Source organism: Nyctereutes procyonoides, unplaced genomic scaffold (genome assembly GCF_905146905.1).
Source record: "Nyctereutes procyonoides isolate TBG_1078 unplaced genomic scaffold, NYPRO_anot_genome, whole genome shotgun sequence".
NCBI classification, from domain to species: domain Eukaryota; kingdom Metazoa; phylum Chordata; class Mammalia; order Carnivora; family Canidae; genus Nyctereutes; species Nyctereutes procyonoides.
This window is the reverse complement of record NW_026575035.1, coordinates 9,691,085-9,717,915: the sequence shown is the minus strand read 5'-3', so window position 1 is coordinate 9,717,915 and position 26,831 is coordinate 9,691,085. Positions and strand designations below refer to the sequence as shown.

The following is a 26,831-nucleotide window of genomic DNA, read 5'->3' as shown; positions in this document are numbered from 1 at the left end:
TCAAAACATAATGTGGGCCACTTCCCAACCTCCCAGTCAAGCAAGTTCCCCTCTTTTCTATGAGAAGGGAAGCGGTTTTGGCTAAGCAAAGATGGAGATGGTGTGGATGAATGTAGGAGAGGAGGAGACAAACAGACAAAGGGGGAAGAATGGAACAGAATTTCTATGCCCTACATGCTGCTGATTCTCCCCGAAACGGAGCTCGAGTCTACAGTGAGGGCCTGAGGTTTGTCTTCATAGATTGAGCTTTTATCTTCTTGGGCTCTCTCTTCCTTGGTCTTGCTAGCCTCATGCCTTCCAGGCTCCCTCGTCCACTAGACCCTTGCTCACGGAATGTTGTGGCTGAGTTCATTACTATAAGAAAGAACACATTCAGTTTCCATCTGAGCATTTCTGCATAATTTTGGGGAAATTCAAGAAGAGATAAGAAAAGGGAACAGAAAAGAAGAGCATAGTGCTTTAGGTCTCTGTTTCTTTTTCTTTTTCTTTTTCTTTTTTTTTTTTAGGTCTCTGTTTCTTAATTTCCCTTCAAGAAATCTCATCAGTTGAGGTTTCATCAATGGGTGAGTAGCTTGGATTTTTGCCTGAGCTAATTAGATCTTGATATGCAGTTGCCAAGTTCTCTGGTTGGGCATGAAACCCGAGGACGCAGGATCTAAATGAACTAAGTTTGTATTATTTTTCTATGTTCTTTTATTTCCAAAAATTTAAATCAAATTCACAGAGCTTTGAATAAAACAGTACACCAGCAAAGAAAATAAATGCACTGAAAGTGAAGAAAAGGAACCTGCTGTTTGATTTACATCATTTTATTAACGGGTTAGTCAACATTTACTCAGAGCCTACTGGGCACAGAATGTAATAGACGCGTGGGAAAACTGCAAAAGATACGGGAAGATATTTTTTCTGCCTGTAAAAATCCAACTAATTTAGTCTAATAAAAGACACCAACTAAAGACATCTGAGAACAGCTAAGAATACAAATAATGGGAACCTGGTGATGTTTGCTAAGGACACATTAGTTTCAGTTGTCCATGATTGCTAAAGGGCTGGTTCAATGAGTATATCCTTAGACCCATGTTGCAATGAAGCATTCCGCTGGGGGATGTTGTGCATCTCCCTGGCTAAAATCAATCTAACAGCAGACCTCACCTCTCTTAGTCACTACAGGAACATCCATCTAGCTGAATGTGGTGCCCCTAAAGGGCTGATTTCATACCCATAATACCTGATTCTGTTTAACTGATGACACAGTCGTGGCTGCTTGGGGATTTTTTTTGCCACAGGCTCTGTGACTTTATCAGCTCAAGACACTTCTATCTCCTTTAAAGTCAGAGGAAACAGAAGTGACACTTCGCTCTGAAGACACCACTGGTAACACTCAGTCTCACTGAGCTATTTGGCCAGCTCATATTTTTGTGGATTTTATGTGAAATTAGGCGTCACTCCGGATAAATCTGATTTTTCAAGGGGAGTGTAGCTTCCTTATCTGTGCTTCCTGCTGGCAGAAATCTGGAAAGCTGCCAACAATCTGGCCAAGAACTCTGTTTTGAACGAGAACGTCTACAGGGTGCCTCCTGACTTGTCACTAGTGTTTCTGGATCCTTCAGAAACTGTTGTATTTAACTGCCAGTTCTTTTGTGTGGACTGCGTTTGAGGCCCACTGAGTAGCTCTGAGCAACGACTCTCAGAACACCTGTGTACAAGGACCGACTTTGTCTTAAATTCATTGTGAATCTATCTCTATCTATCTATCTATCTATCTATCTATCTATCTATCATCTATCTATCATCGATATCATCTATCAATTTTTTTTTACAAATAATAATAAAATAAATAGAAAAATTCAGTGGAAAAAAATCCAAAGACATACAAAACACAAACTCATTTCTTTCCTTCTTTTTTCTTTTTTTTTTAATTCAGCAGACCTAAAACTATTCTGCCAAATTGCCATTAAAGTCCTAAATGCTTACTTAGTTTCTGTACTCACCTCATTGTGGACTGGTTACAAACAATTCACAGGACAGAAGAGGAACTGTTCCCTTGGTTGTAGTTTGAGCAGCATCAGCTTAAAAGATGAGGAGGCTGTGAATTATTTTCAAAGTAGGAGCCTTTCAACTAATTGTTGGAGCACCAGACAGCAGACTCCTTTTAGTTGATTTCATGAAGCTTTTTATTCTGACTTAAATCAGAGCCTGCAACTGTGAAATCAACCATGTTTGTCTCTAAAAGCCAGTTGCTGTCTCTCTTGGCCTTCCAGCTGAGATGCAAGCTCCTTCTGGGCCCTCCCATTGAACTATTTAGTGTAATGTCTTCTCTCTTTTACTAAACTACAAGGTCTCCTTCTACAGCGCTCAATGATATGGGGAGGAGGAACAAAATGATAAAGTAATACTAAGTATATACTCTGGAAAACACACAAGCACTTTGCCTATCAGATTTATAAACATTGCTGAGAGTGTCCCAGGAAAATTAGCTCTCACCAGTCAGTGTCTTCACAGGAGAAAGAGTGGTGGAGAAAACAAGAATGGAGAGAAAAGATGCATATACCCAGTCACTAGAGTATATTTTGTGTGCAGTTACTTGTCTTGCCACTTCAAACCTAGTGAGGGTGGGAATCACGCCTAGGTTATCGCTCCCTGCACGGACTACGATAGGCATAATGCTTGCAACTCAGTCCTGATAGCTGTTTAGTGACAGCCCGGCCACAACGACCATGTGACAAGCAATCTTTTCTTTTTTCTCCTGATTTTTGCTCATAATCTTTTCATTCAACGAATTGGGTTTGGCAGTGATGCTTAATTTTATTTGTTCATTGTCCATTCAAGGGAGCCTGGGTGGCTCAGTTGGTTAAGTGTTTGCTCTTGGCTCAGGTCACAATCCCAGGGTCCTGGGATCCAGGTTGGTGTAGGGCTCCCTGCTCAGCTGAGAGACTGTTTCTCCCTCTCCCTCTGCCGTTCCCCCCAGCCCTATCACCCCTACCCATGCTCGTGCTCTCTTTCATCAAACAAACAAAATCTTTTTTAAAAAGTCACTTGCAGTCACAAGAGCTGATATAATAGTAGTTAAAACTGAAACCAGGGGCCTGAGAAAGAGCTGCAAATGTTTGCCCAACCTTGGCTCCCCTGGTTGGAGGGGTGCCCTGGGGCCCCATGCACGGTGGTCTTGGAATGCCTGTGCACAGCCCCCAGCAAGGGGAGGGTGGGGGGCAGTGTGCCCGCACCCCTGCCCCCCTCACCTGCACTTTGCCAGTTGGATCTTCTGCAGGCTGGGGTGGGGTGGTGGCTTGTGACTGCAAAACTGCCTCACAACCTCTTCCCCCCAAGCTGGGAGGCGTCCAACAACCTGCTGCCCGCCTGGGAGTTGAGGCCGCACAAGGATCCCATTGGATCCTTTTAGACCTTAGGTCCCTAAGTGAAAATGAGGCAGAGGGAACCTAGTAGCATCCTGTTGCTCTCCTCTGAGGGCATCAGACTTCTAGGGAAAGAATTCGACCAGCGTTTTGCAGTCTTTATTTTTTCTTCTTTGCAACTTCGGACACTGCTGACCCTCCCCCCTGAAGCCCTTTTGGTTGGTTTGCACAACCTCTAGCACCTTTTCACCTCTTTCCATTCCCTCTCAGGCTCCCTCAAGGATGTGGTTTCAATGATTGCTCCTTACACATTCATGACCCCAGGCTGTGGGCTCAGTTTCTTTCAAGCCGTAGCAGGTTGCCTTTTTCAGTGATTGATTGATTCATTAGCTCACCCATTCATTCATCATCCAACTCTGTACAGGAAGCCTGAAGCAAATTCTCCTGATTCAAAACAGCCTCAAGGGGATCCCTGGGTGGCGCAGCAGTTTAGCGCCTGCCTTCGGCCCAGGGCGCGATCCTGGAGACCTGGGATCGAGTCCCACGTCGGGCTCCCGGTGCATGGAGCCTGCTTCTCCCTCTGCCTGTGTCTCTACCTCCCTCTCTCTCTCTCTGTGTGACTATCACAAATAAATAAAAATTAAAAAAAAAAAAAAACAGCCTCAAGGCTCAGGGGAGCCTTCTCTCAGAAACCAGACAGTCTGGTTCAAGTTCAGCCGTATACCTGAGGTCCTTAGTACTTGCCCCTGCTCTAGAACTTTCCTCACTATTGATATTATTGTCTGGGATGTCTGCCTCTCACACTAGACTATGAGCACTTGAAGGTAGAGACTGTGTTCTAGGAATTCTTGTAGATTTGTAATATCCAGAAAAAGGTCTATCAGTTTATTGAATACATTAAAATACTTCTGCTATTTTAAAGTTTTAAAATACTGCTATTTTACTTTACATGGTTAATATTTTATAGTTTGTAGCTCTATCTACAGTCCACAAGTTTTATCTTTGCAAAACTCTTTGGAAGGAAGAAGACTGAAGATCAAATCAAATGATCCTCTTGCAAGGGTGTGTGGTGGAACACAGTGAGGAGCAGCCACTCAGTCAAAGACCCGTGTTCAAAGCTTGGCTTTGTCACTATGTCACTTCACCTTTCTGTAAAACAGGGCTAATAATCGTCCCTATTCATAGTTTCTTTTCTTTTAAGATTTTATTTATTTATTCATGAGAGACACAGAGAGAGAGGCAGAGACACAGACAGAGGGAGAAGCAGGCTCCATGCAGGGAGCCCAACGTGGGACTCAATCCCGGGTCTCCAGGATCACGCTCCAGGCTGAAGGCAGGCGCCAAACCGCTGCACCACCTGGGCTGCCATAGAGTTTCTGTGGAGGGTCAAAATAAGGTGGAGGAACACTTAAAATAATAATTGACACATGGTAAGACTTCAGTAAATGCTACCAATTTTTGCTGAATTTCATACAGTCAAAAAATTCACCACGTTTTTTAAATCCTTATTTTGTGTGCACTAAGAAAAATGCTGGCGATTATGACACGCCACTGATTGAAAAACCCACTCTTAATCCAGAGATGCTAACGTATGGGGGGAGAACATTTTAGAATCGATAAAGTACGACATTATTTTGCCTTATGTAAAAAAAAGATCACGGACAATAAAGAGTGGGCTATGGGAGAGTATTTTGGGAACAGAGGTAGAAGAGGCTGGTCCTTTGCTATATGAGGATATAAAAATGCAAATATCATTTCTTCCATTTCAATGCAAGATGCGAGCCACTGGAACCCTGCTGCACATGGGGAAAGATGAAGATAGAGTATAATTAATACAAGCTCTCCTCTCAAGCACAGACATTTGCAGAGCTAAAGGAGGGTCGGAACAGGGGAGGAACACATCAAAACTAAGCTTCTCTGAAACGAGAAACAGTAATTGTAAAATAGCCTACATAACTGATCGCTTCAGGTTTTTCAGCAGTTGGTAATACCAAGAAGAAACAAATTGCTAATGCTTTTTAAGGCCAAATTCAGATCAATGGGTGAAGCTCTGGACCTACATCCAACTCAGTGCCCCCCCTTGGGCCATTCATTGGCATCAAATCACAGTCCCGTGTGGGGCTTCTGTTTGGAATTTTGAACCTCAGTGTGTGAAATGTGAGAATACTATTTTAGATGCAAAGGCAGATCCTGGAACACAGCTGAAATAATCAATGCAAAAAAAAAATCGCAGGCTGAAAGTCTTTCCTTTAGTAGAGAATTTGCGACATCAGGTTTAAAAAAAAAAAGGAACAAATGTCAAGGGCGGCTGGGTTAATGAGTACAGAGAGTACAGCTGCTCTTACCTCTGGAGACGAGAGCGCTGACGTGGATGGAGCGTGAGCGGAAAATTAGGGTGGTGATTGCAGCAGCCCCTAACGGGCACTTACTCCACATCAATAGATAATGGGGTGTGATTGGCACCGCCTGCTGAACAAGAGATGCTGGACGGTAATTAGAACGTTGGCCCTCGTCAAAATACAGTAAAACAAGGAGAGCAGTGATTACTTAAACCTGAAGCTACAGTCCGCAAGATGGCTTTGCATTTTAAATTCTTTATTGTTTCAGTGTTTATTAAAACAACAAAAAAAACAACCCATAAGCCATACAAAATTAAGATGCTCTATAATAGAAGAAAACATGAGATGAGCCTGAGCTGTCTGAATAATGGCCAATGTTTAGAAATGTGCTTGCTCCATAAATTTCAATGAGCATCGCGGTGGAGTATTTCTTTTCAGAAAAAGATTTCTTTTTGGTAAATGGCTATCTCCGTATCTCCATCCTATTCCACTGTATCGTTTCTGCACTGAGGCAGAACTGACCCCCGTATCATAGTATCAACAGAGAAATGACTTCAAGGCGTGAACCGGGCTTTCTATTCACTGAGTGCAGTTATGTAAGTTTTTTTAAAGATAAAGTTGAACCGAGCCTTGCTTCTTTTCCATTTTTTTAAATTTTTTAAAATTTATTTATGTATGATAGTCACAGAGAGAGAGAGAGAGGCAGAGACACAGGCAGAGGGAGAAGCAGGCTCCATGCACCGGGAGCCCAACGTGGGATTCGATCCCGGGTCTCCAGGATTGCGCCCTGGGCCAAAGGCAGGCACTAAACCGCTGCACCACCCAGCGATCCCCAAAGTTTCTTATGTGTATTAGGATTTAAGTATATTACCAGTCTTCTAACATTCCTAGTAGTCTTCTGGCCTTAATCCTACAGAATGGAATTTACCTTTTTTTCCCCCTTTACATTTTAATTTAAATTCTAGTTAACATATAGTGCACGATTGGTTTCAGGAATAGAATTCAGTGATTTGTCACTTACATACAACACCCAGTGCTCATCATGACAAACATCCTCTTTAATACACACCATCCATTTAGCCCATCCCCCACCCACTTCCCTCCATAGGGCCTCTCAGTTTGTTTTCTTTTTTTTTTTTTAATTTTTATTTATTTATGAGAGAGAGAGAGAGAGGGGGGGGGGGCAGAGACACAGGCAGAGGGAGAAGCAGGCTCCATGCAGGGAGCCCGACGTGGGATTCGATCCCGGGTCTCCAGGATCGCGCCCTGGGCCAAAGGCAGGCGCTAAACCGCTGAGCCACCCAGGGATCCCTCAGTTTGTTTTCTGTCATCAAGAGTCTCTTATGGTTTGTTTCCCTCTCTCTCTTTTTTAACCCTTTCCCGTATGTTCATCTGTATTGTTTCTTAAATTCCACATATGAGTGAAATCACATGGTATTTCTTTCTCTGACTGATTTGTTTAGTATAATACACTGTTGCTCCATCCACATCATTACAAATGGCAAGATTTCATTCTTTATGATGGCTGAATAATAGTCCATTGCATCTTCTTTATCCATTCATCAGTCAATGGACACTTGGGTTCTTTCCATAGTTTGGCTACCATTGAGTAATGCTAGGCTATAAATATTGGGGTGCATATATCCCTTCGAATCAGTATTTTTGTATTGTTTGGGTAAGTATCTAGTAGTGCTATCCTTGGATAATAGGGTAGTTCTATTTTTAACTCTTTGAGGGACCTCCATACTGTACTCCAGAGTGGCTGCACCAGTTTGTATTCCCATTACAGTGCACAAGGGTTCTCCTTCCTCTGCATCCTCACCAACATCTGTTGTTTCCTGTGTGGTTAATGTTAGCCGTGGAATTCACTTTTTAAAAACCACACTTAATTTTTTATTCTTCATGTACTTAGCATATTTTGCCTTCTGATCTAAGTAATAAATGATCTGTATCTTATAGTTTTATTTGTTGTGAATGAAAACAGCAAGAAAGAGAAAAGGACCACTCTAATTGGTCAGGAGGTCACTACTAACCTAAATCAGTCAGGTAAAATTGCATTTAAAAAATTATTCTTGGGGTACCTGGGTGGCTCAGTGGTTGAGCATCTGCCTTTGGCTCAGGGTGTAATCCCGGGGTCCTGGGATCAAGTCCCACAATGGGCTCCCCATGGGGAGCCTGCTTCTCCCTCTACCTATCTCTGCCTCTCTCTGTGTCAGTCTCTCATGAATAAATAAATAAAATCTTAAAAAAATTCTCTAATTGTGCTCATAAAAAAGTTTGATCATAGTTTTTCATATTTGATGAAGGAAAAAATGATTACTCCAGAAGTCAGTCATTAAGCAGACAACAGAGTAAGGAACTTAGTCTTCCGATTTTAGTCCATTTCATCCATTATCCACACTTATGTATATATGCCCCCCCCCACACACACACTGTTAACAGCCAGTGCTTCTGGTCCATTTGCTGAATTGCAATTTGTAGGACATTTTATGAGATTAGTTCAAGTATATTGGTAAACATAGCTTGGAACACACTCTTTTCTTATCCCAGGTAAATATTCTTATTTACCTGATGGACTTTGATTCTTCCCATTAGAAAGTAAGGGAACTCCAAGCAACTAAAAATTCTCTAGAAGTTGTACACACCATCTAAATGAAATTATGGTTTCATAAACCCTAGGTATCTGATTAAAAAAAATCGTTCTTTAGAAACTATACATGCTCTTTGCTGCTTTTATAATTGTTGGATCACCATAAGTGTAAATGATTCAGTATATACTTGGATGTTTGATTTATGAACTTTTGTGATGGATAAGCATGCTTGCAGTCTTGCAATGATTAAATGGCTGTAATGTTGGCTTGAACATCTCATGCAACTTTATTGGCCTGCCTACTGAAGAGTAACAACCATGAAACACTGTACTTGCATTAGAGAACATGAGTGCTCAAAACCTTGTATAATGGATCATATATGGAGAAGCAGCAACAATTAAAATTACTTAATATTATTAGTCATTCTTTTACTGTGTTTTTCACAACCTTAGGAACTGACAACTAACACTCAGTGAGCATCAGGCATGGAGCTATGCACAATTTATATGCACTATCTTAGTTTGCAGAACTACCTTGTGGGGTAGCTGCTATTAGGTATCTCAGGAAACTGAGACACAGACATGAGATCACACAGAGTTATCAGTGAAGGAGTCAAGATTCGGACTCTGGTCTGCTTATCTTACCATTAAGTGCTTATTAATGTTAACAAAAAATCAACAAAGTTATTACTTGAATTGGTTGAAGTTTGGAATGTGTTGTTTTTTTGGCTCACTTACCCTCAAAGTTACGAATAGTCATGATCTAGATGGTGTGATGGACCTAAAGTTTTTAATTTTTTTTTCTGATTCTTTTTGTTTTCAGGACATCTAAGTGTTTGATTTCAGCTTTAAGCAAACACAATTATTTTCACTAAGAATACTTAGGCTAGACAAATTGGCTTAGCCTTTTCCTGAATGGTATTGAATAAAGCTGGTTAATGTGTGGCATGTAGATACCTAGTAGAGCGCTTTTTGTAAAGCAAATCATGCTTAAATACAGGACTAGTTTGTCTTTGTAAGTACTAGCTCTCTGCTGTCTTCACAAGCGAGAGCAAAGCCACGGAGATGTGTCGCTTTCTGTAGGTGGCTAATAGCTTTTAAAAAGTGCTCAGTAACCAGATTAACAAGGCACTATTATTATGAACTTGTCTTCTTGCCTCATTTCATCCTAGGGGATTGAGCTGTATTCCCGGTTTCTAAAGCACCTAGAGACTCAGTCCAATCCCATTCACTCTCTTCATGTCCTGGGTTACTAGTCTTTCATTTTCCCAACTAACACTTGCTAATGTCTGCTTTAAAATTCCCAAACCTGCCTTGTATTGAAATTTTACAGTAGATGATTCTTAATGAATCACCTATCACACAGCAAGGGTGATCTTTGGACAGAACCATCTGTTTAAGCATTACCCTAGAGTTTCCTTCAGGGTTACTTTTGAAATCATTCCTTTAAAAATGTAAAAAAGGTGGGCACTCCCTATGGGCTGCAGCCTGCATGTCCCACAGCCTCAGTCTCCCGTGGTCATCTCCTCCAGGCATGGCAGAGGGCCTTGCCTCATTATGGTGGCAGCATGGCACAGCACTCTCAACTTGTTTTTTTTTTTTTAATATTTTATTTGTTTATTCATTAGAGACACACACACACACACACACACACACACACACACACACACACACACAGAGGCAGAGACACGCAGAGGTAGAAGCAGGCTCCATGCAGGGAGCCCAATGTGGGACTCGATCCTGGGACTCCAGGATCACACCCTGGGCCAAAGGCAGGCGCTAAACCGCTGAACCACCCAGGGATCCCCAGCACTCTCAACTTCATGCTCCACATTGAAACCGATGTTGAGACCATTCTAAAAGGCTTCCAGTCCATTTTCCAGGAGCAAAGGATGACAGAGTCTACCCAGCAGGCAAGACCATGGTTATTTAGCAATCTACATAAACAAAAATGGTAGCTTTGCCAATTTGAGAAATATCCCTAGGGATTAGTGGTGTTGGACCTTGGGTTATGATGGCAATTCACAAGGCCAAGAAGTTGACAGTCTTTTGAACAAGGCAGAAGAAAGAATGAAAGAATTGAGGACAGTATTGGGCAGGGGAAATGATTACCACCCACAGTTTGAGGAGAGGCCATAGACAGATACTGGCCCACAGATACAGGCCCAATGGTGGCCTGCTTTTTTCTGACGTAAGTAAATATTGTATGATGAAGATTCACTTTATAGAACATTAAAATCCTACATTTGAAGCAATTTGGATATATTCTCAATCTTAGTGGGGGTGTTAACCCAGCAGAGAGTGATTTGGGAATATGTAGGCCATCATGGGTGGTGGAAAAGACTATAGTGGCAAAGACCCACTGATTCTAGGGGGTGGAGATGGGGGCATATTACGTGAAATTATCAAACTGAAACCAAAGGTGGTCACTATGGTAGAGTGACCCAAATGATGGTCCATGGATGTGAGAAATACAAATGAGGGATGCCTGGGTGGCTCAATTGTTGAGCATCTGCCTTTGGCTCAGGTCGTGATCCCAGGGTCCTAGGATTGAGTCCCGCATCAGGCTCCCCTCAGGGAAACTGCTTCTCCCTCTGCCTAGGTCTCTGCCTCTCTCTCATGAATGAATACATTTAAAACAAACAAACAAAAAAACATGCAAAAAATGTAGTGTTGCCTGAGACAATCTTAAAGGAGACTGGTCTCAGTTTCTAGTAGACGACTGTATTCCAGTGCAGAAGAGATGCCAAAGAAGGGAGAGACTGTGATTATGTGATTAATGATTTGAAAGCCATTCCAATCTCTACATCTCCAGAAGATTCCACATGGGAGTTTCTCAGACTGATTCTTGACCTCTCAATCAAAGTACTGAAACAAGATGGGAAACGTATTACACAGAATAACTGTCAATTTGACGAAAGCCCTGTCACTCCCTGAACCTCTTGGGTGCCAGTATTGTCCTTTGGGATTCTGAGATCGGCTCTTCCAATCACTTGGAATGTGGATATTTTTCAGTTTGCAAGAAAGCTGAACCTTGAAGACCAGTATCTCCTAATCATGTGTGCAGTAAAGAGCCCTCCTGACCTTCATCTGCTGTGCATGACATTGAAATGATTCATGCAGTTGTGAATTCCTTCGTTTTAATTATTTTTAATTAAAAAAAAGCAAATGGAAAAAGTATTTTGATGAGGTAGGGTGCTACTTTTTAAAAGTCAGCTAAAGGATGATTACATAGCACATGCAAAGGCTGCTAAATGCATGGAACCCATAGAATGTGATATATGTTACTTTTTTTAATGTGTGGGCTTTTTTTTAGTTTGGTAGATTTCAAATTTGGTCGTTTGGAGGCGTGAACATCATCGTTTTGTCCTGGAGGAAAGTTCTTGATGGTATTTCTTTCCCAAGGAATTGACTTAGATATTAAAATTTGGTGCTTATAAGAGAGTTAAGAAAAAAAAATAGCAATGCTTTGAATAAAATTGTGAAAAAAAAATGCAAAGATTAATACAACTATCACTTAAAAACAAATTTTTATTGTTGTCCATATGTAGACAGGCAGTAGAACTAGTTTTCAGTGAAAACATTTGGAAACACCTTGCAGACACAAGGTGTCAATGGCTATTGCTAACAAAATGTGCAACTAAAAATTTCTCCTGTTTCTTTACCTATAGAAACTTTGTTTCAGGATTAGTTCTGATTTTGACTGTGTGGAGTTACTGAATTTTAGAAGAATGCACTTAATACTTTTGTTCCACCTGGACCACCCACAAGCATATTCTAAAATACAGGCAAAAAGGCATTTACAGAAACAAGGACTGAATCCCCAAATGGCAAAGCAACTAGTTCAAGGTTACTCAATGAGTCTGACAGCTGTCCTGGGTCATGGTCCTACATGCTTGCCATCAGGCTTCAAAGGTGACCCGTGGTTGGGTGATAGTAACACACCCTGCAGGATCTGGAGGTCAGTAAGGACTTTCCTGAAAGCATTTGGGGCGAGGGGATTTAGAGCTTATATAATTAACAATTATACTTGTATATATATGTGTGCCTATAAAGTTTTAGCTACATATAAAAGAGTTTTTCTTTTCCTAAACCTATAGTGTATGGAATAGAACACAATGCTGTTAGGTAATTCCATAGAAAGAAGTTTCCCCAGCCCAGAAAGTTGAGACACATTCATTGCATGTTATATCCCCACTGCAAACATTCTTGGTGCATCACGAAGCATATTTCCAGATTAAGGGTTGAAAAGTCCTGTAGTAAAGAAACACCTTTAACTCAGTAGTCTCTAAATTTGGTTACTAACCATTTTTCTCTCAACAGCTCTCATAAATTATATGAAACTAATCCTCTTTTTTTTTGCAGAATACTTTTGTTTGGAAAGGCTGTTCTTTATTTTTTTTAAAGATTTCATTTATTTATTCATGAGACACACACAGAGAGAGAGAGGTAGAGACACAGGCAGAGGGAGAAGCAGGCTCCATGCAGGGAGCCCGATGTGGGACTTGATCCTGGGACTCCGGGGTCACACCCTGAGCCAAAGGCAGATGCTCAACCACTGAGCCACCCAGGCGTCCCGGGAAAGGCTGTTCTCAAGGTCTATCAAGAGTATGCTCTTTAAACATGGTACATTTTAATGAGATTAAATCTTAAACAGCATAAAAACTTGCCAACAATAAAGAAAACGTCCAGGATACAGCTTGTGAAAGTAAAAATTTTATTTTGATTGATTTCTCAATGTATAGTTCAATATAATGCCAGTTTTTATTGGCAAAAATTTGGTTCCACTGAAACTCCATGATGCTACAGAGAGCTACTACTTTTTCCAGGAAGTAAGTAAACAGCTGGAAATAGAAAGCACAACTTTCTAGCAGCATGGCAACTTATTAAACTGCAGACCTAACAAGCCTGCAACTTTTATACTAAAAATGGCACAAACATGAGCTGGTGACAAAAGTGAGAAATGGAGAACAAGATGTGAACACCAAAAGGAGCAGTATAGGTACTGTGAAGACAACAAAAAAACCAAATATAGCTATAAGAATTTTTAAGGATAATTATAGAAAAGGGAACCAAATGTTTTACTCAAATGTTTTTTTAGAGCCTTTCTGTAGAGATACAAATATATATATATATATATTTATCCAAAAATATGTTTTATACAGATAAATGCTTCTCAATTAAAGATGGGACCAAAGCTATAGTTATAACATAAAGCACTGTCTTTTGTAAGACTATTTATCCAACTGAATTTTCAATTTCTTTAAGATTAGTGCAGTAAATGTTTCCAAATATAATTACCCAACATTCTTTTATAGATATAAATTAAGTAGGTATTATTTTTAAAAAGGGTTTGCAGGTTAAACAATATTTTTCTAAGATGCTGTGCATATCGACCTTATAAGCCCCATTAAGAATCATTATTAATAAACATATCAAAAAGGGCTATAGTCATATTTGCTTCTTAATAGTAAATATTTAATTTTCTGATTTTCAGTTTACAAGTGTTGAAAATGCACAAGAAAGGATTTTACTTCACAGGTACTTTTATGTTCATATATTTTTGATTCAATATATATGGCAATTAACTCTCCACACATTGTAACCAATAGTATGTTGTTGTTGTTTTTTAAATGGGGATGTAACATTAACAACCATTACCTATAAAATAAAGCACACAATTATTATAGTGAATTTACAAATCTTTTTTCCCAGGTGTAAAGACTACAAAAATTCCTAAAAATTAGAGAACACTGAAAACATATTAAAGTTTGACTTCCAACTGTATAGTATTTCCATTTTACCCTGAAAGATAACTTAAAAAATATGACCTTGCTGGAAGAGGCCATCTTGCTAATATAAAAAATTGGTGAGAGCAAGAAATTTTATCACTGTTATGTAGAATTTTTGTAAATAGTTATCTCTCCAAATCATTAGAAAAACGTTCAAAGATAAAAAACAAAATAAAATATGGTGGTGGTCCCTAAACTATTTTGAAGGCAGGTAGCTTAGTCTAAGCTAAAATATTTTTCTCACTCATAGTAATCATCCTTCCCTCAAATGCCCTTTAAAAAAATGCATGAAACAACAGTACAATAGCAAGAATCAAAGAGCACAAACTGTATTTTCAAGGACAGAAAAAATCTCTAGTGCTGAAAGATATAGTAAAAAGCAGATTTCTTTGGGGACATTAATCAATTAGATTATAATTCATTATGAAGATTTCTCTTTTCTATTACGGGGAGAGTCAGCTCCATTTGAAGTTACTGTTCCATTTACACCATTTTCTGAAAAGAGAAAAGAATCAGTGTTACTGTCTTTAATAAAGAAATCCAAATTAATAACATCTTTATACATAAAAGTACCTTCAGAAAAGTAAGTTTAAAAATCTAATAAATATCTGAATACCCTTAGGTAAAACTTATTTAGCAGTAATTAATCTTTACCAGTATTTAACCAATCATAAAATCTGGTAACATGTTAAACACAATGAACTAAAAGTAGCAAATTTTAAAAGATTTTATTTATTTATTTATTTGAGATGGGGGGGGGAGGGGGACATAGGCAGGACAGAGGGAGAAAGAATCTGAGGCGGACTCTGCACTGAGCACAGAGCCCAATGTGGGGCTCAATCTCACAAACACGAGATCATGACCTGAGCTGAAACCAAGAGTCAGGTGCTTAACCGACTGAGCCACCCAGGTGCGGGCGGAAGGAAGGAAGGAAGGAAGGAAGGAAGGAAGGAAGGAAGGAAATTTACTTACTTACTTACTTACTTACTTACTTACTTATTTATTTATTTATTTATTTATTTATGACAGATTAAGAGAGAGGCAGAGACACAGGCAGAGGGAGAAGCAGGCTCCATGCAGGGAGCCTGACGCGGGACTCAATCCTGGGATTCTAGGATCACGCCCTGGGATGAAGGCAGATGCTAAACTGCTGAGCCACCCAGGGATCCCTAGTAGTAAATTAAAAACAACAACAATGTATTAATTACATCTCAATTAAAAATAAAGCATTACTACTGAAAGCAGAAAAAAGTGGCAGAAGACAGAATACTTTAAAAAACAATTATAAGAATTTTAAAATAGTCTTAAGAGCAGTGCTTTTGGTAGCAATAAACAATCTTTTCTCATTTGTCTGGAAACAAAGTTTTTGGGGATATGTTTCCTTACAAGACATAATAAAGTCAGTGTTTAGGAAAACTCTTATGTTTAGGAGTGTTATATGGCTGCCTTCTTCAAGTTATGATGGAGATACCTATCTATTGATCAATTGATTGATTTATAGCTAATGTCAGACTAATCTTGCCTTCAAGAATATCAATCGAAGTTGAAATACAAAAATGGCTGTTTGAAGGGAAAAAAACAACCCAAGGCTGCTGTGTATTCTCCCATAAGGTATTTGCCAATTATTTGAATGTGCACGCATGAAGCAAGACTCAGAGAAATTAAACAGAAAGCAACTCCTATGCAAGTACAAAGCTAAACAGAGTACTGATTAGTTTCATAAAGACAGGAAGAAAAAAATTTGAATCTACAGTCAGAGAAGGCAGACTGTACTAATGGCTGACTTTCTAGGAATGAGGGCAAACTAGAAATAGATAAGCTTTGACAGGACAGAAGGATCTACCAATATTCAATCCAGAGCCTCTATAAAGTCACTAGGACCTATATACATTTTTACATTAAGTGTCTAGTATTCAATGAAAAATTACCAGGTATTCCAGAAAGCAAGACCAAATGACTAAAAGCTAAGAAAGTAATATATCAGGAATAGATCTTTGCTCTTTTCAGCAGCACCAAGTGACGAGCATCTATTGAGACAAGTGGTACAAGCCCTGCAAGATGAGGGGCAAGAGAAAGCTCTACTACAAGAAGCACATGTATGAGCTAGGATGCTCTACCACATACACACAGGCCCAATCTGGGGAGGCAAGAAGAAATACCCTGCCTTGAGGCTGGATGTGGGGAACTTCTCTTGAGGGCTGAGTGTTATAAGTACCAGAAAGGAATTATCAGATATTGTCTACAAAGCATCCAACAATGAATTAGTCCACACCAAGACCCTGATAAGGAATTGTACTGTGCTCATTACAGCACACAGTATTATGGTATGCGTCCCACTATGTACTATCTCTGGGCTGCAAGAAGGGGGCTAAGTTGACTCCTAAGGAGGAAGAGATTTTAAACAAAAAAGAATCAAAGAAAATTCAGAAGAAATATAATGAAAGAAAAAAGAATGCCAAAATCAACAGTTTTTTGGAGGTGCAGTTCTTGTGTGCACTGTTTGAAGACCAGGCCAGTGTAGTGTGGCTGAGCAGATGGCTATGTGCTAGAGGGCAAGAAGCTAGAGTTCTATTTGACGAATCAAGGTCCAGAAAGCAGTAAATCCTCCTCCCTCCTCTCTTTGACTCATATAATAAAGGTGTTTACTAAGGAAAGGAAAGGAAAAAGGAAAGGAAAAAGGAAAGGAAAGGGAAGGAAAAGGAAGGAAAGGGAAGGAAAAGGAAGGAAAAGAAAAAGATCCTCAGGTGATCTATATCTGGAGTTATTAAACAGGGACATTAAAAGAACAATGAGTAATATAAATAAATGAACAGATGGAGAATTTCACAAGATAACTAAAATCTTTAATCCTAGAACTGGAAAATATAGTAACCGAAAATACAGACTTAATAAATAAATTTAGTAGCAGATTAGGCATAACAAAAGAAATCAGTGAACCAGAAAAAATACTTAGATTGAAATTTAGAAAGAAGGGACGAAAAATGCAGAAGGCATGAAAAGATATAAGACAGGTATAAGAGTTTAACACATATGTTGGAGTCCCAGAAGGAGAGAGAGAATGTGACAAAGAATATATGAAGAAATTATGGTCAAGAATTTTCCAAAATGATGAAAGAAGCCAAGCCAAGATTCAGGAAGCTCTACATGACAGAGAACAGGATAAATACAAAGAAAATCATACTCAGGCACATCATAGTATAACTGCCAAAAAACAAAGACAATAATTATTAGATTGGATGAAAACAATTAAATCCAATTATATACTACTTAAAAGAAATGCAATTTACATTTGAAGACAAAGAAAGGTTTATTTATTTTTTTTAAATTTTTATTTATTTATGATAGTTACATACACACACAGAGAGAGAGAGAGAGGCAGAGACATAGGCAGAGGGAGAAGCAGGCTCCATGCACCGGGAGCCCGATGTGGGATTCGATCCTGGGTCTCCAGGATCGTGCCCTGGGCCAAAGGCAGGCGCCAAACCGCTGCGCCACCCAGGGATCCCCAAAGAAAGGTTTAAAGTAGAGAAATACAGAAAAGATACATCTTAACATTTTACCAAAAAAAAAAGTTGGTGTAGCTAAATTCAGACATTTACTAGAGATGAAGATGGACTTTCTATAAGAGAAAAGGACAAATTCAACAGGAATTTGTAACCCTAGATTTAGATGTACCTATAATACATGTTCAAAATATTTAAAGCAAAAACTTTTTTTTTTTTTAAATTTTTATTTATTTATGATAGAGAGAGAGAGAGAGAGAGAGAGAGAGAGAGAGAGGCAGAGACACAGGCAGAGGGAGAAGCAGGCTCCATGCACCAGGAGCCCGACGTGGGATTCGATCCCGGGTCTCCAGGATCGTGCCCTGGGCCAAAGGCAGGCGCTAAACCGCTGCGCCACCCAGGGATCCCCTTAAAGCAAAAACTTATATAAGCTACAAGGAAATGTGGTATCCCTGCAATAACTGACTGAACAAACAGAACTCCATATACCAAATCAGTAAAGATATAAAAAATTGAATAATACAACTAACAAATCTGACCTGATATACAGCATAATGCCCAGCAGATTCAGAGAACACATACTAAAAAAAATAAAGATATTATTTATTTATTCATAGAGACAGAGAGAGGGGGGCGGGCAGAGACACTGGCAGAGGGAGAAGGAGGCTCCATGCAGAGAGCCGGATGTGGGACTCGATCCAAGGTCTCCAGGATCACGCCCTGGGCTGCAGGTGGTGCTAAACTGCTGCGCCACCAGGGCTGCCCAGAAAACACATACTTTAGAAGTCTAAACAGAATATTTACCAAAACTGAACACCTGGCTGAGCCATAATGAAAGTCTCAACAAATTCCAAAGAATTGAAATAATTCAGGAACAAAAAGAAAACTAGAAAATGCCCACGTAGTTAGTTGTAAATTAAACAATGGATTAATACATGATGTATGGGTCAAAGAAGAAATCAAATTGGAATTGTAATATCCTGAACTGAATGATAATGAAAAAGACATACCAGAATTTGTGAAATTCAATTAAAGCACTGCTGAAAGGGAAAGTTTGTCTTTAATTGCAAGTAATTCATGAGATGGGCAGAAAATCAATGATGTAAAGATCCATCTCAAGAAGGTAAACCACAAATAACAAAACAGCAAATCAAGACCAAAAAAAGGGAAATAGGAACAGAAATCAATGATACGACTAAGAAAATCAACGAAAAAAAGCCCATAAATGTTAGTTCTTGGCTGATGGCAAAAAGAGACAGAAGGGCATAAATTACCAACACATGAAATAAAGTATCACTGTTCTACACAAATTAATAAGAGGGCAGTATGAATAATTTTACTAATACACTTGCGAAGTTAGATGAAATGGACAAATTCCTTGAAAAACACATTTCAGAAGAGACACAATAAAGAATAAAAATCTGAATAATCTTATCTATTAAAGAATGTAAATCTACAGGTAAATATCCTACCCTAGAGAAGATTCTAAGTAGCTTCACTGGTAGATTCTTCTAAACATTTAGGTAAGAAATAATGCTGACATCACACAAAGGATAAAATTGCTCAATACTTTTTATAAAGTCACCATAACCCTGATACCAAGATCTGATGAGAATACAGCAAAAACAAAAACAGGCTAAATGGAGGCCGAGTTTCTATATGAACACAAGTGTAAAAATTCTAACAAAATACTGAAAACACCAATCTACTAAAAATGATGTATTATCATCAGCAACTTGAATTTATGCCAGAAATGCTAGATTAGTTTTACATTTGAAAATAAATGTATTACAAAAAAATACACATCAATATCCATTATGAATACAGATATAAAAATGCTCAATAAAATACTAGCAAACCAAATCAAACATCTAAAGAGAATTATATACCATGACCAAATGGGATTTATCCCAGGAATCCATTGTTGGCTTAATGTTCAAAAATCAACTAATAGTAATACATGATATCAATAATATGTAGGACAAGAACTATCTGATGATCTCAGGAGATGCAGAAAGTGCAAGCGACAAAATCTAATATCCTCTCATGATAAAAACACTAACAAACTAGAAATAGAAGGGAACTTCCTTAAGTGATAAAGGCACTCACGAAAACCCACAGGTAACATCATTAATGGTAAAAGATGGATGCTTTCCTAATATCAGGGGAAGATGAGGATGTTTGCGCTTACCACTTCTACTTAACATTGTTTTGGAGACTCTAGCTAAGGCAATTTGTCAAGAATATGAAATAAAAATCATCCAGATTAAACAGGAGGAAGTAAAACTATTTCTATCTGCAGATGACATGAAAATGCAAAGGAATCCACTAAAAAAACCCCAGTACTAAATAATAAAAATAAAAAGTTCAGCAATGTTGCAGGACAAAAGATCAATATGGAAAAATCAATTGTGTTTCTATATATTGGCAATAAACAATACAAAAATGAAATTAAGAAAGATAATTCTATTTAGAATATCGTCAAAAAAAGAATAAAATACTTAGGAATAAAAAGAAGTATAAGACTTATACACTGATAACTATAAAATTTAACTAAAAGAAATGAAAGGAGAATCCAAATAAATGGAAGGACATTTATGATTCTTGACAGATTCAAAGTAATCCATATGAAAAGCCCAGCTGGCTTTTGGAGAAATTGACAAGCTGATCCTAAAATTCATGCGGAAGTGCAAGGGACCCAGAATAACCAAAGCATGAAGAAACCTAACAAAATGGAGGACTCACACTTCCTGATTTCAATACCAACTAGAAAGCAACAGTAATCAAGACCATGTGGTACTGGCATAAGAATAGGCATAGAGATTAACAGAATAGAACTGAGAGTCCAAAAATAAATTCCTACTTTTTTTTTTAAATTCCTACTTTTTGATCAAATGATTCCTCTCCCCATTGAAAACAAGTTATTTATTCGCCCTGTAAGCAGCTGATCAACTGATTTTCAATGAGAATATCAGGGTAACTCAACAGAGAAAGGTTAGTCTTCTCAACAAATGCTGCAGGGGACAACTGGATATCATATGCAAAAACAATGAATATAAAATGGTGCAGCCACTTTGGATGTCAGTTTAGCAGCTCCCCAGCAAATGTTAAATATACAGTTACCATTTGACCTAGCCATACCATACTGTTCCTAGGTATATACTCAAGAGAGCAAAAACAGGTGTTCAAACAAAAAGCTGTACATAAATGTTTACAGCAGCATTATTCATATTAGCTAAACAGTGGAAACCCAAGTACCCATCAACTAATAAGTGGATAAACATAATCTGGTATATTTACACAATGGAAAAAGTATTTGGATATAAACAGGAATAAACTATTGGTATTTACTACAACGTGAATAAACCTTAAGTACATGCATGAAAGAAACCAGTCACAAAGGATCACAATATATATATGTCATGTCCAGAAAAGGCCAATCCACAGAGACAGAAAATAAATAAACTGAAACATGTACTTTAAAGGGTGAACTTTATGGTATGGTATGTGATTTAGATCCCAACAAAGTGGTTATTATCACTGAAAGTAGTTAATCTAGGCAAATGCAAATATATGCCATATTCATAGGCTAAAGTGCTCAATTCTCCTTGAAATGATCTACAGATTCGATGTAATTCCAATCTAAAATCCCAGCATGATTTTTTTTTGGCGGGGAGGAGGTGGAAATTGACCAAGATGTACTAAAATTTATATGAAATGAGCAAAGGCCCAAGAACTGCTGAGACAAGCTTGAGTAGGATAGGGCTAGAGGACATAAACTATCAAATATGAAGACTTTTAAGGAGCAAATCAGAGTTGATATATTTTTTAAAACTGGAACTTCTGTTTTACAATTTCAAGTATAACACCAACTACAAGTTGAAAAAATTACTGCGATGTCAAAGTATTTTCAATTAAAAGCAAGACAGAAAAGAGGTTAGATGCAGGTTCAGAAATGAAGGATCAAGCAATCAAGTTACAGAAAAAGCTGTTCTACTTGGGACTAAAGGCAGATGGGAAGGGGCTAAAAAGAGGTTTTGTTTTTTGAATATGAGTAAGATGCTTGAAAGCACAAACTACTTCTTGCTAGGTTAGTTATTCACTACTAAAATGGCCAATATATATTGGTCTAATGGAAAGCTTGGGAGAAAGAATTTTGGGGACAGCTTTTGGGGAATAACTGACTCCAGGGAATCAACCATCTGTCAAATGGGATAAGTTTTGTGTTGCCTCTGATTTTGCTAAAAACAGAGTAACATTTTCTTTATAAGATTTTAGGGGTACCTGGGTGGCTCAGCTGGTTAAGCTTCTGACTCTTGGTTTCAGCTCAGGTCATGATCTCAGGGTTCAGAGACTGAATCCTTGCTGGGCTCTGCACTCAGCACAGAGTCTGCTTGTCCCTCTCCCTCTGCTCCTCCCCCTGCTCATTGCTCTAATAAAAATTTTTTAATTTTTAAATTTTGATTATTTTAAATTAAGTTTAGAATAAGGCCCCATAACATTTTTTAAAAAATGTTTTCTATTTCAGCTTTTCCGCTGCTGACTGAATACAAACCTGTTCCTTTTCTAGAAGACCTGCCTTTAGTCACTGTTGGTTTCTTCTTCACAACTGGTGCCTGAAAAGTAGAATGTTCCCTCCACCTCCGAAGCTGAAAATTAATGAACTTCCACATCATGAATGCTTGGGTAATGCAAATGGATGCCAGGACAGCAATTCTGAGAATAAATAAGGTTAAAAAGAAAAAAAAAAAACAAAACAAAACAGAGTATATTAGAGCAATGCAATGCCATTGAATGAGGTATTCTATCCTGCATTGATAGTATTAACTTGGTGCTAAATTCCCACTGGTGATACGATTACATTAATAAACAATGATTTCATTAATGGTTAATTTCTAAATTCAAAGAGATCCTTTAGTATTTCACCTGAGACATGTGCTACTGCAGCAGGTTTGAAATCCAATGACAGTGTTCCCCCATATTTGTCTATTTTTTAAAGTTTATTTACATCATAAATGGATAATATATATTATATAGCAGTAAAAAGTGAGAAAAATGTTAAATTGACTGTACCTTACAGCTAACACATTGAAGTTCCCAGCACTGAAATCCAGTTTCTGATTCTCTGCTCTTGCAAGACCAAAGCCAACAGTGAGTACTGAAAGAATTAAAGTCAGAAGTCTTCCCAAAACAAACAGAACTGCCCACAGAGAAAACCTGGAAGAAAAATGTCCCAAATCAAATTGATTAAATTGTAAAGATATGAAAAGATTCTAATAGGATCAGATTCCTATTAAGTAAATGCGTATTAAAACATTTCTTATTATTCTGCAAAAAAGATCCTGAAGTATAATGTTTGGGATATGCTATATATCACATTCTTGAAGATACATAACATAGCTTATATAAGATTTTAGGATGTCAAGTAAAGAAATAATTGATTTTTTGTTTAGCTGATCTGTTTTATTTTTATTCTATTTTTTTAAAGATTTTATTTATTTATTTGACAGTGAGAGAGCGTGCATGTGCACAAGCAATTGGGAATGGCAGGGAGAGAGAGAAGTGGGCTCCCCAATGGGATCATGACCTGAGTGAAGACAGATGGTTAACCAATTGAGTCACCCAGGCACCCCCAATCTCCTTTTCAAAATATAACTATTGGGGTGCCTGGGTGGCTAAGTGATTGAGCATCTGCCTCTGGCTCATCTTTTTTTTTTTTTTTTTAAGATTTTATTTATTTATTCATGAGAGACACAGAGAGAAAGAGAGAGAGAGAGAGAGAGAGAGAGGAGAGAGAGGGAGAGAGGGAGAGAGAAGAGGGAGAGGGAGAGGGAGAAGCAGGCTCCATGCAGGGAGCCCGATGTGGGACTCGATGGGGACTCCAGGATCATGCCCTGGGCAGGTGCTAAACCTCTGAGCCACCTGGGGATCCCCAATAAATAAATAAAAATCTTTAAAAAAAAAAAACCCAAAAACCATCATTAATGATCCTCAAAGCTACTGGTATACAGAACAATTTTGAAAAATGCTGGCCAGGATCCCTGGGTGGCGCAGCGGTTTGGCGCCTGCCTTTGGCCCAGGGCGCGATCCTGGAGACCCGGGATCGAGTCCCACGTCGGGCTCCTGGTGCATGGAGCCTGCTTCTCCCTCTGCCTGTGTCTCTGCCTCTCTCTCTCTCTCTGTGGCTAACATAAATAAATAAAAATTTAAAAAAAAAAAAAAGAAAAGAAAAATACTGGCCATAACAAAAGCTGTCATGTGAACAGGACACCCAATTCCTACTTAATACGCTTTGTTTTACCTTTTTTCTTTCTTTTTTTACAAGTCATACTGCTCCAATTCTATTGTTGTTGTTGTTGTTTTAAAATATTTTTATTTATTTATTCAGGAGAGACACAGAGAAAGAGGCAGAGACATAGGCAGAGAGAGAAGCAGACTCCATCCGGGAAGCCTGATATGGGACTCGATCCCGGGACTCCAGGATCACGCCCGGGCCAAGAAGGCGGCGCTGAACTGCTGACAGGCATCCCCCAATTCTGTTTTCAGTCCAGTTTTCCCACAGAAATATTTTAGCATATTTTAGACTATATAATCTATTATATTATTTTGTTTTTTTCTTTCCCTATTCTTCTAGTCACTTCCCTATTACTTTTCCTCCAAAATAAAAACAGGCATTAAACAAAAGGACAATTATAATAGAACAGTAAATCCAAAAAAACCTTTAAAAGTACATGTTCCAATGTAACATATCTCTACCTAAGATCAGACTCCAATTTAGAGAATAAAATACCCACCTGAATTGTGAAGTTGTTTCACGTTAAATTAAACCTACTACTGGGTACCTAGGTGGCTCAGTGATTGAGCATCTGCCTTTGGCTCAGGTTGTAATCCTGGGGTCCTGGGATTAAGTCCTGCATCAGGCTCCCTGCAGGGAGCCTACTTCTCCCTCTGCCTATGTCTCTGCCTCTCTCTGTGTGTCTCTCATGAATAGATAAAATCTTTTTTTAAAAAAAATAAAGCTACTACTAAAAGGGACACCTGTGTGGCTCAGCTGAGCATCTTCCTTTGGCTCAAGTCATGATCTCATAGTCCTGGGATCGAGTCCTACATCAGGCTCCATGCTCATCAGGGGGTCGGCTTCTCCCTTTCCCTCTTGCCCTTCCCCTCTGCTCATGTTCTCTCTCTCAATAAATACAATCTTAAAAAAAAATTTAAAGCTACTACTAACAGCTCACAGAATGATGTAATTGCCCCCAGCATAGACCTTGGCAATAGCACAGTCCTTGGCAACACAGACTGATTTTAATTATACAACAAAGAGAATGGCTAAACAACTTACCCTTTCTGATACTTTTCATCACTAAAATAAAACAGGCGGGAAATATGGAAAAGAAATTCAACAAAATAATGTAGCACCAGAAGAACAAGTCCTAGATGATTCAAGCTGTTAAAAGAACATATTTAAAATGTAAAGGTTAATTATCAATTAACATAGACTGACACAATATCTACCCAGTCCATTTATATATCCAAGCAAAAGCCCAACTCACTTTAAAAGATAAGCCCCGGCAATGTGAAAGAGGTAAAGACCAATGTAGACAAGCTGACGAGGAATATCTTCCTGTAAATAGAGAGATGCATTATAGATTAAAACAGGCTGAAACACTTCCGTGTACAGCACATTGTACTGTTTCATAAAAATTTTATTACAGATTTCACACACACATATATACATTAGATTATGATGTAAAACCTTGTTTTTCATCTTGAGTTACAGTCACAAATGTTTGTAAAAACTGAGTGTTAAACTCAATAAACTTGTTCATTTATGAAATGTGTATACATCTCATTTCTGCTCTGGTTTTTGCTGTGTTCCATGTATATAAGGGACATAGTTATAGTAGCCTGACATATATATAGTATAAGGCTATATTAAGCCTGGTTAGTACTATTCGTGTACTACAGCTGCTAATTCCAATTTTTAAACAGAGGGTTGATATCAAGTGGACTGAAATGCATTCCTTTGGAACGTCACTAAACTCATCTCTGGAATCTAGTACAGCTGAGTACAGGTCTCTTTTGGCCCTCTACTACGTCTACTTTTCTGTAGAGTTACTTCTCCAAATCTTCAGAGGAAGAGTAGAGATTTTATAATTATAGTTTTGAAATTGAAAATTCTTCTCAGGATGCCCGGATGGCTCAGTGATTGGGGGGCTGCCTCGGGCTCAGGTGGTGATCCCAGGATCTGGGATCGAGCCCCGCATCAGGCTCCTGTGAAGAGCCTACTTCTCCCTCTGCCTGTGTCTCTGCTGCTCTCTCTGTTATCTCATGAATAAATAAAGCTTAAAAAAATTCTTCTCTAGTAAGAATGGTACAAAGATCAAGTGTTAGAAAGGTAAAACATAAAACAGTTGAATAGTACTATATATGGTACTGTTTGGGGACTCTCAGGGGAAAAAAACCTAAGATACGATACCAGTTTATAGCTGTCTTCCAATTGGGAGAGAAAGGATCTCTGAAAATTAGCTGTCTTAAGATTCTCTCCACATAATTTTCAAACTTCCAATGAAATATTTCTCCTTACAAAATGAGAGGGCACCTGGATGGTTCAGCTGGTTAAGAGGCTGCCTTCATCTCAGGTCATGATTGTGGGGTCCTGGGACCAAGCCCTGCATTGGGCGGTCTGCTTCTCCCTCTTCCACTGCCCCTCCCCCCAGCTCATGTGCTCTTTCTTTCAAATAAATATCTTAAAAAAAAAAAAAAAAGGAGAGAGGGAGAACAGAGTGAAGACTAACATGCTGAAGTTCAACCATACGGGAACCTTTTTCTGTTCTTACCATCATTTCAGAACAGGTCATCTACAATGTTATAAATTTAATTTCATATGCTATGAATACAGGTGTCACTATATACACATGATATACAGGTTTCCCAAAGTGTGGTGTTTTTATCATTCATAATGTACAACATGATTTTAGTACACAACGAAAGACTTAACTATAATTTTAAATAAACTATCTTAAATTAAAGTAGCATGTAAATGAATGTTATAGGAAATACTACCATATTCCTTCAGATGTGTTAATCTATGTTCCACACTTCTGAGGAAAAAAGAGATTAGGGAACTCTTGATACTTATAACAAAAGCTTCATAGTTTTTTAATTGCTGACTCAACACTAAACTCATTTTATTACATAAAAACTTGTTTAAGTCAATGTAGCCAATTTGCTGGAATAACTGCTGGAAAAACTTT

The 26,831-nt window shown here is 38.5% G+C and overlaps 1 protein-coding gene and 1 pseudogene across 1 annotated transcript in view; one reads left to right on the top strand and one right to left on the bottom strand.

The window, feature by feature from the left end:
- The first annotated feature begins 149 nt into the window (after positions 1–149).
- LOC129505228 (spermine synthase-like) lies at positions 150–11,256 on the top strand (annotated as a pseudogene).
- Positions 11,257–12,982: 1,726 nt separating this feature from the next.
- TRAM1 (translocation associated membrane protein 1) overlaps positions 12,983–26,831 on the bottom strand; it is a 34,200-nt gene continuing 20,351 nt past the window's right edge. The window contains exons 7-11 of the mRNA XM_055318390.1: positions 25,128–25,198; positions 24,917–25,021; positions 22,651–22,794; positions 22,133–22,293; positions 12,983–14,569 (exon numbers count right to left, since the gene is read on the bottom strand). Coding sequence (XP_055174365.1) covers positions 14,496–14,569; positions 22,133–22,293; positions 22,651–22,794; positions 24,917–25,021; positions 25,128–25,198 — 555 coding nt within the window. The 3' untranslated portion in view covers positions 12,983–14,495. The remainder of the gene's footprint in view (positions 14,570–22,132; positions 22,294–22,650; positions 22,795–24,916; positions 25,022–25,127; positions 25,199–26,831) is intronic.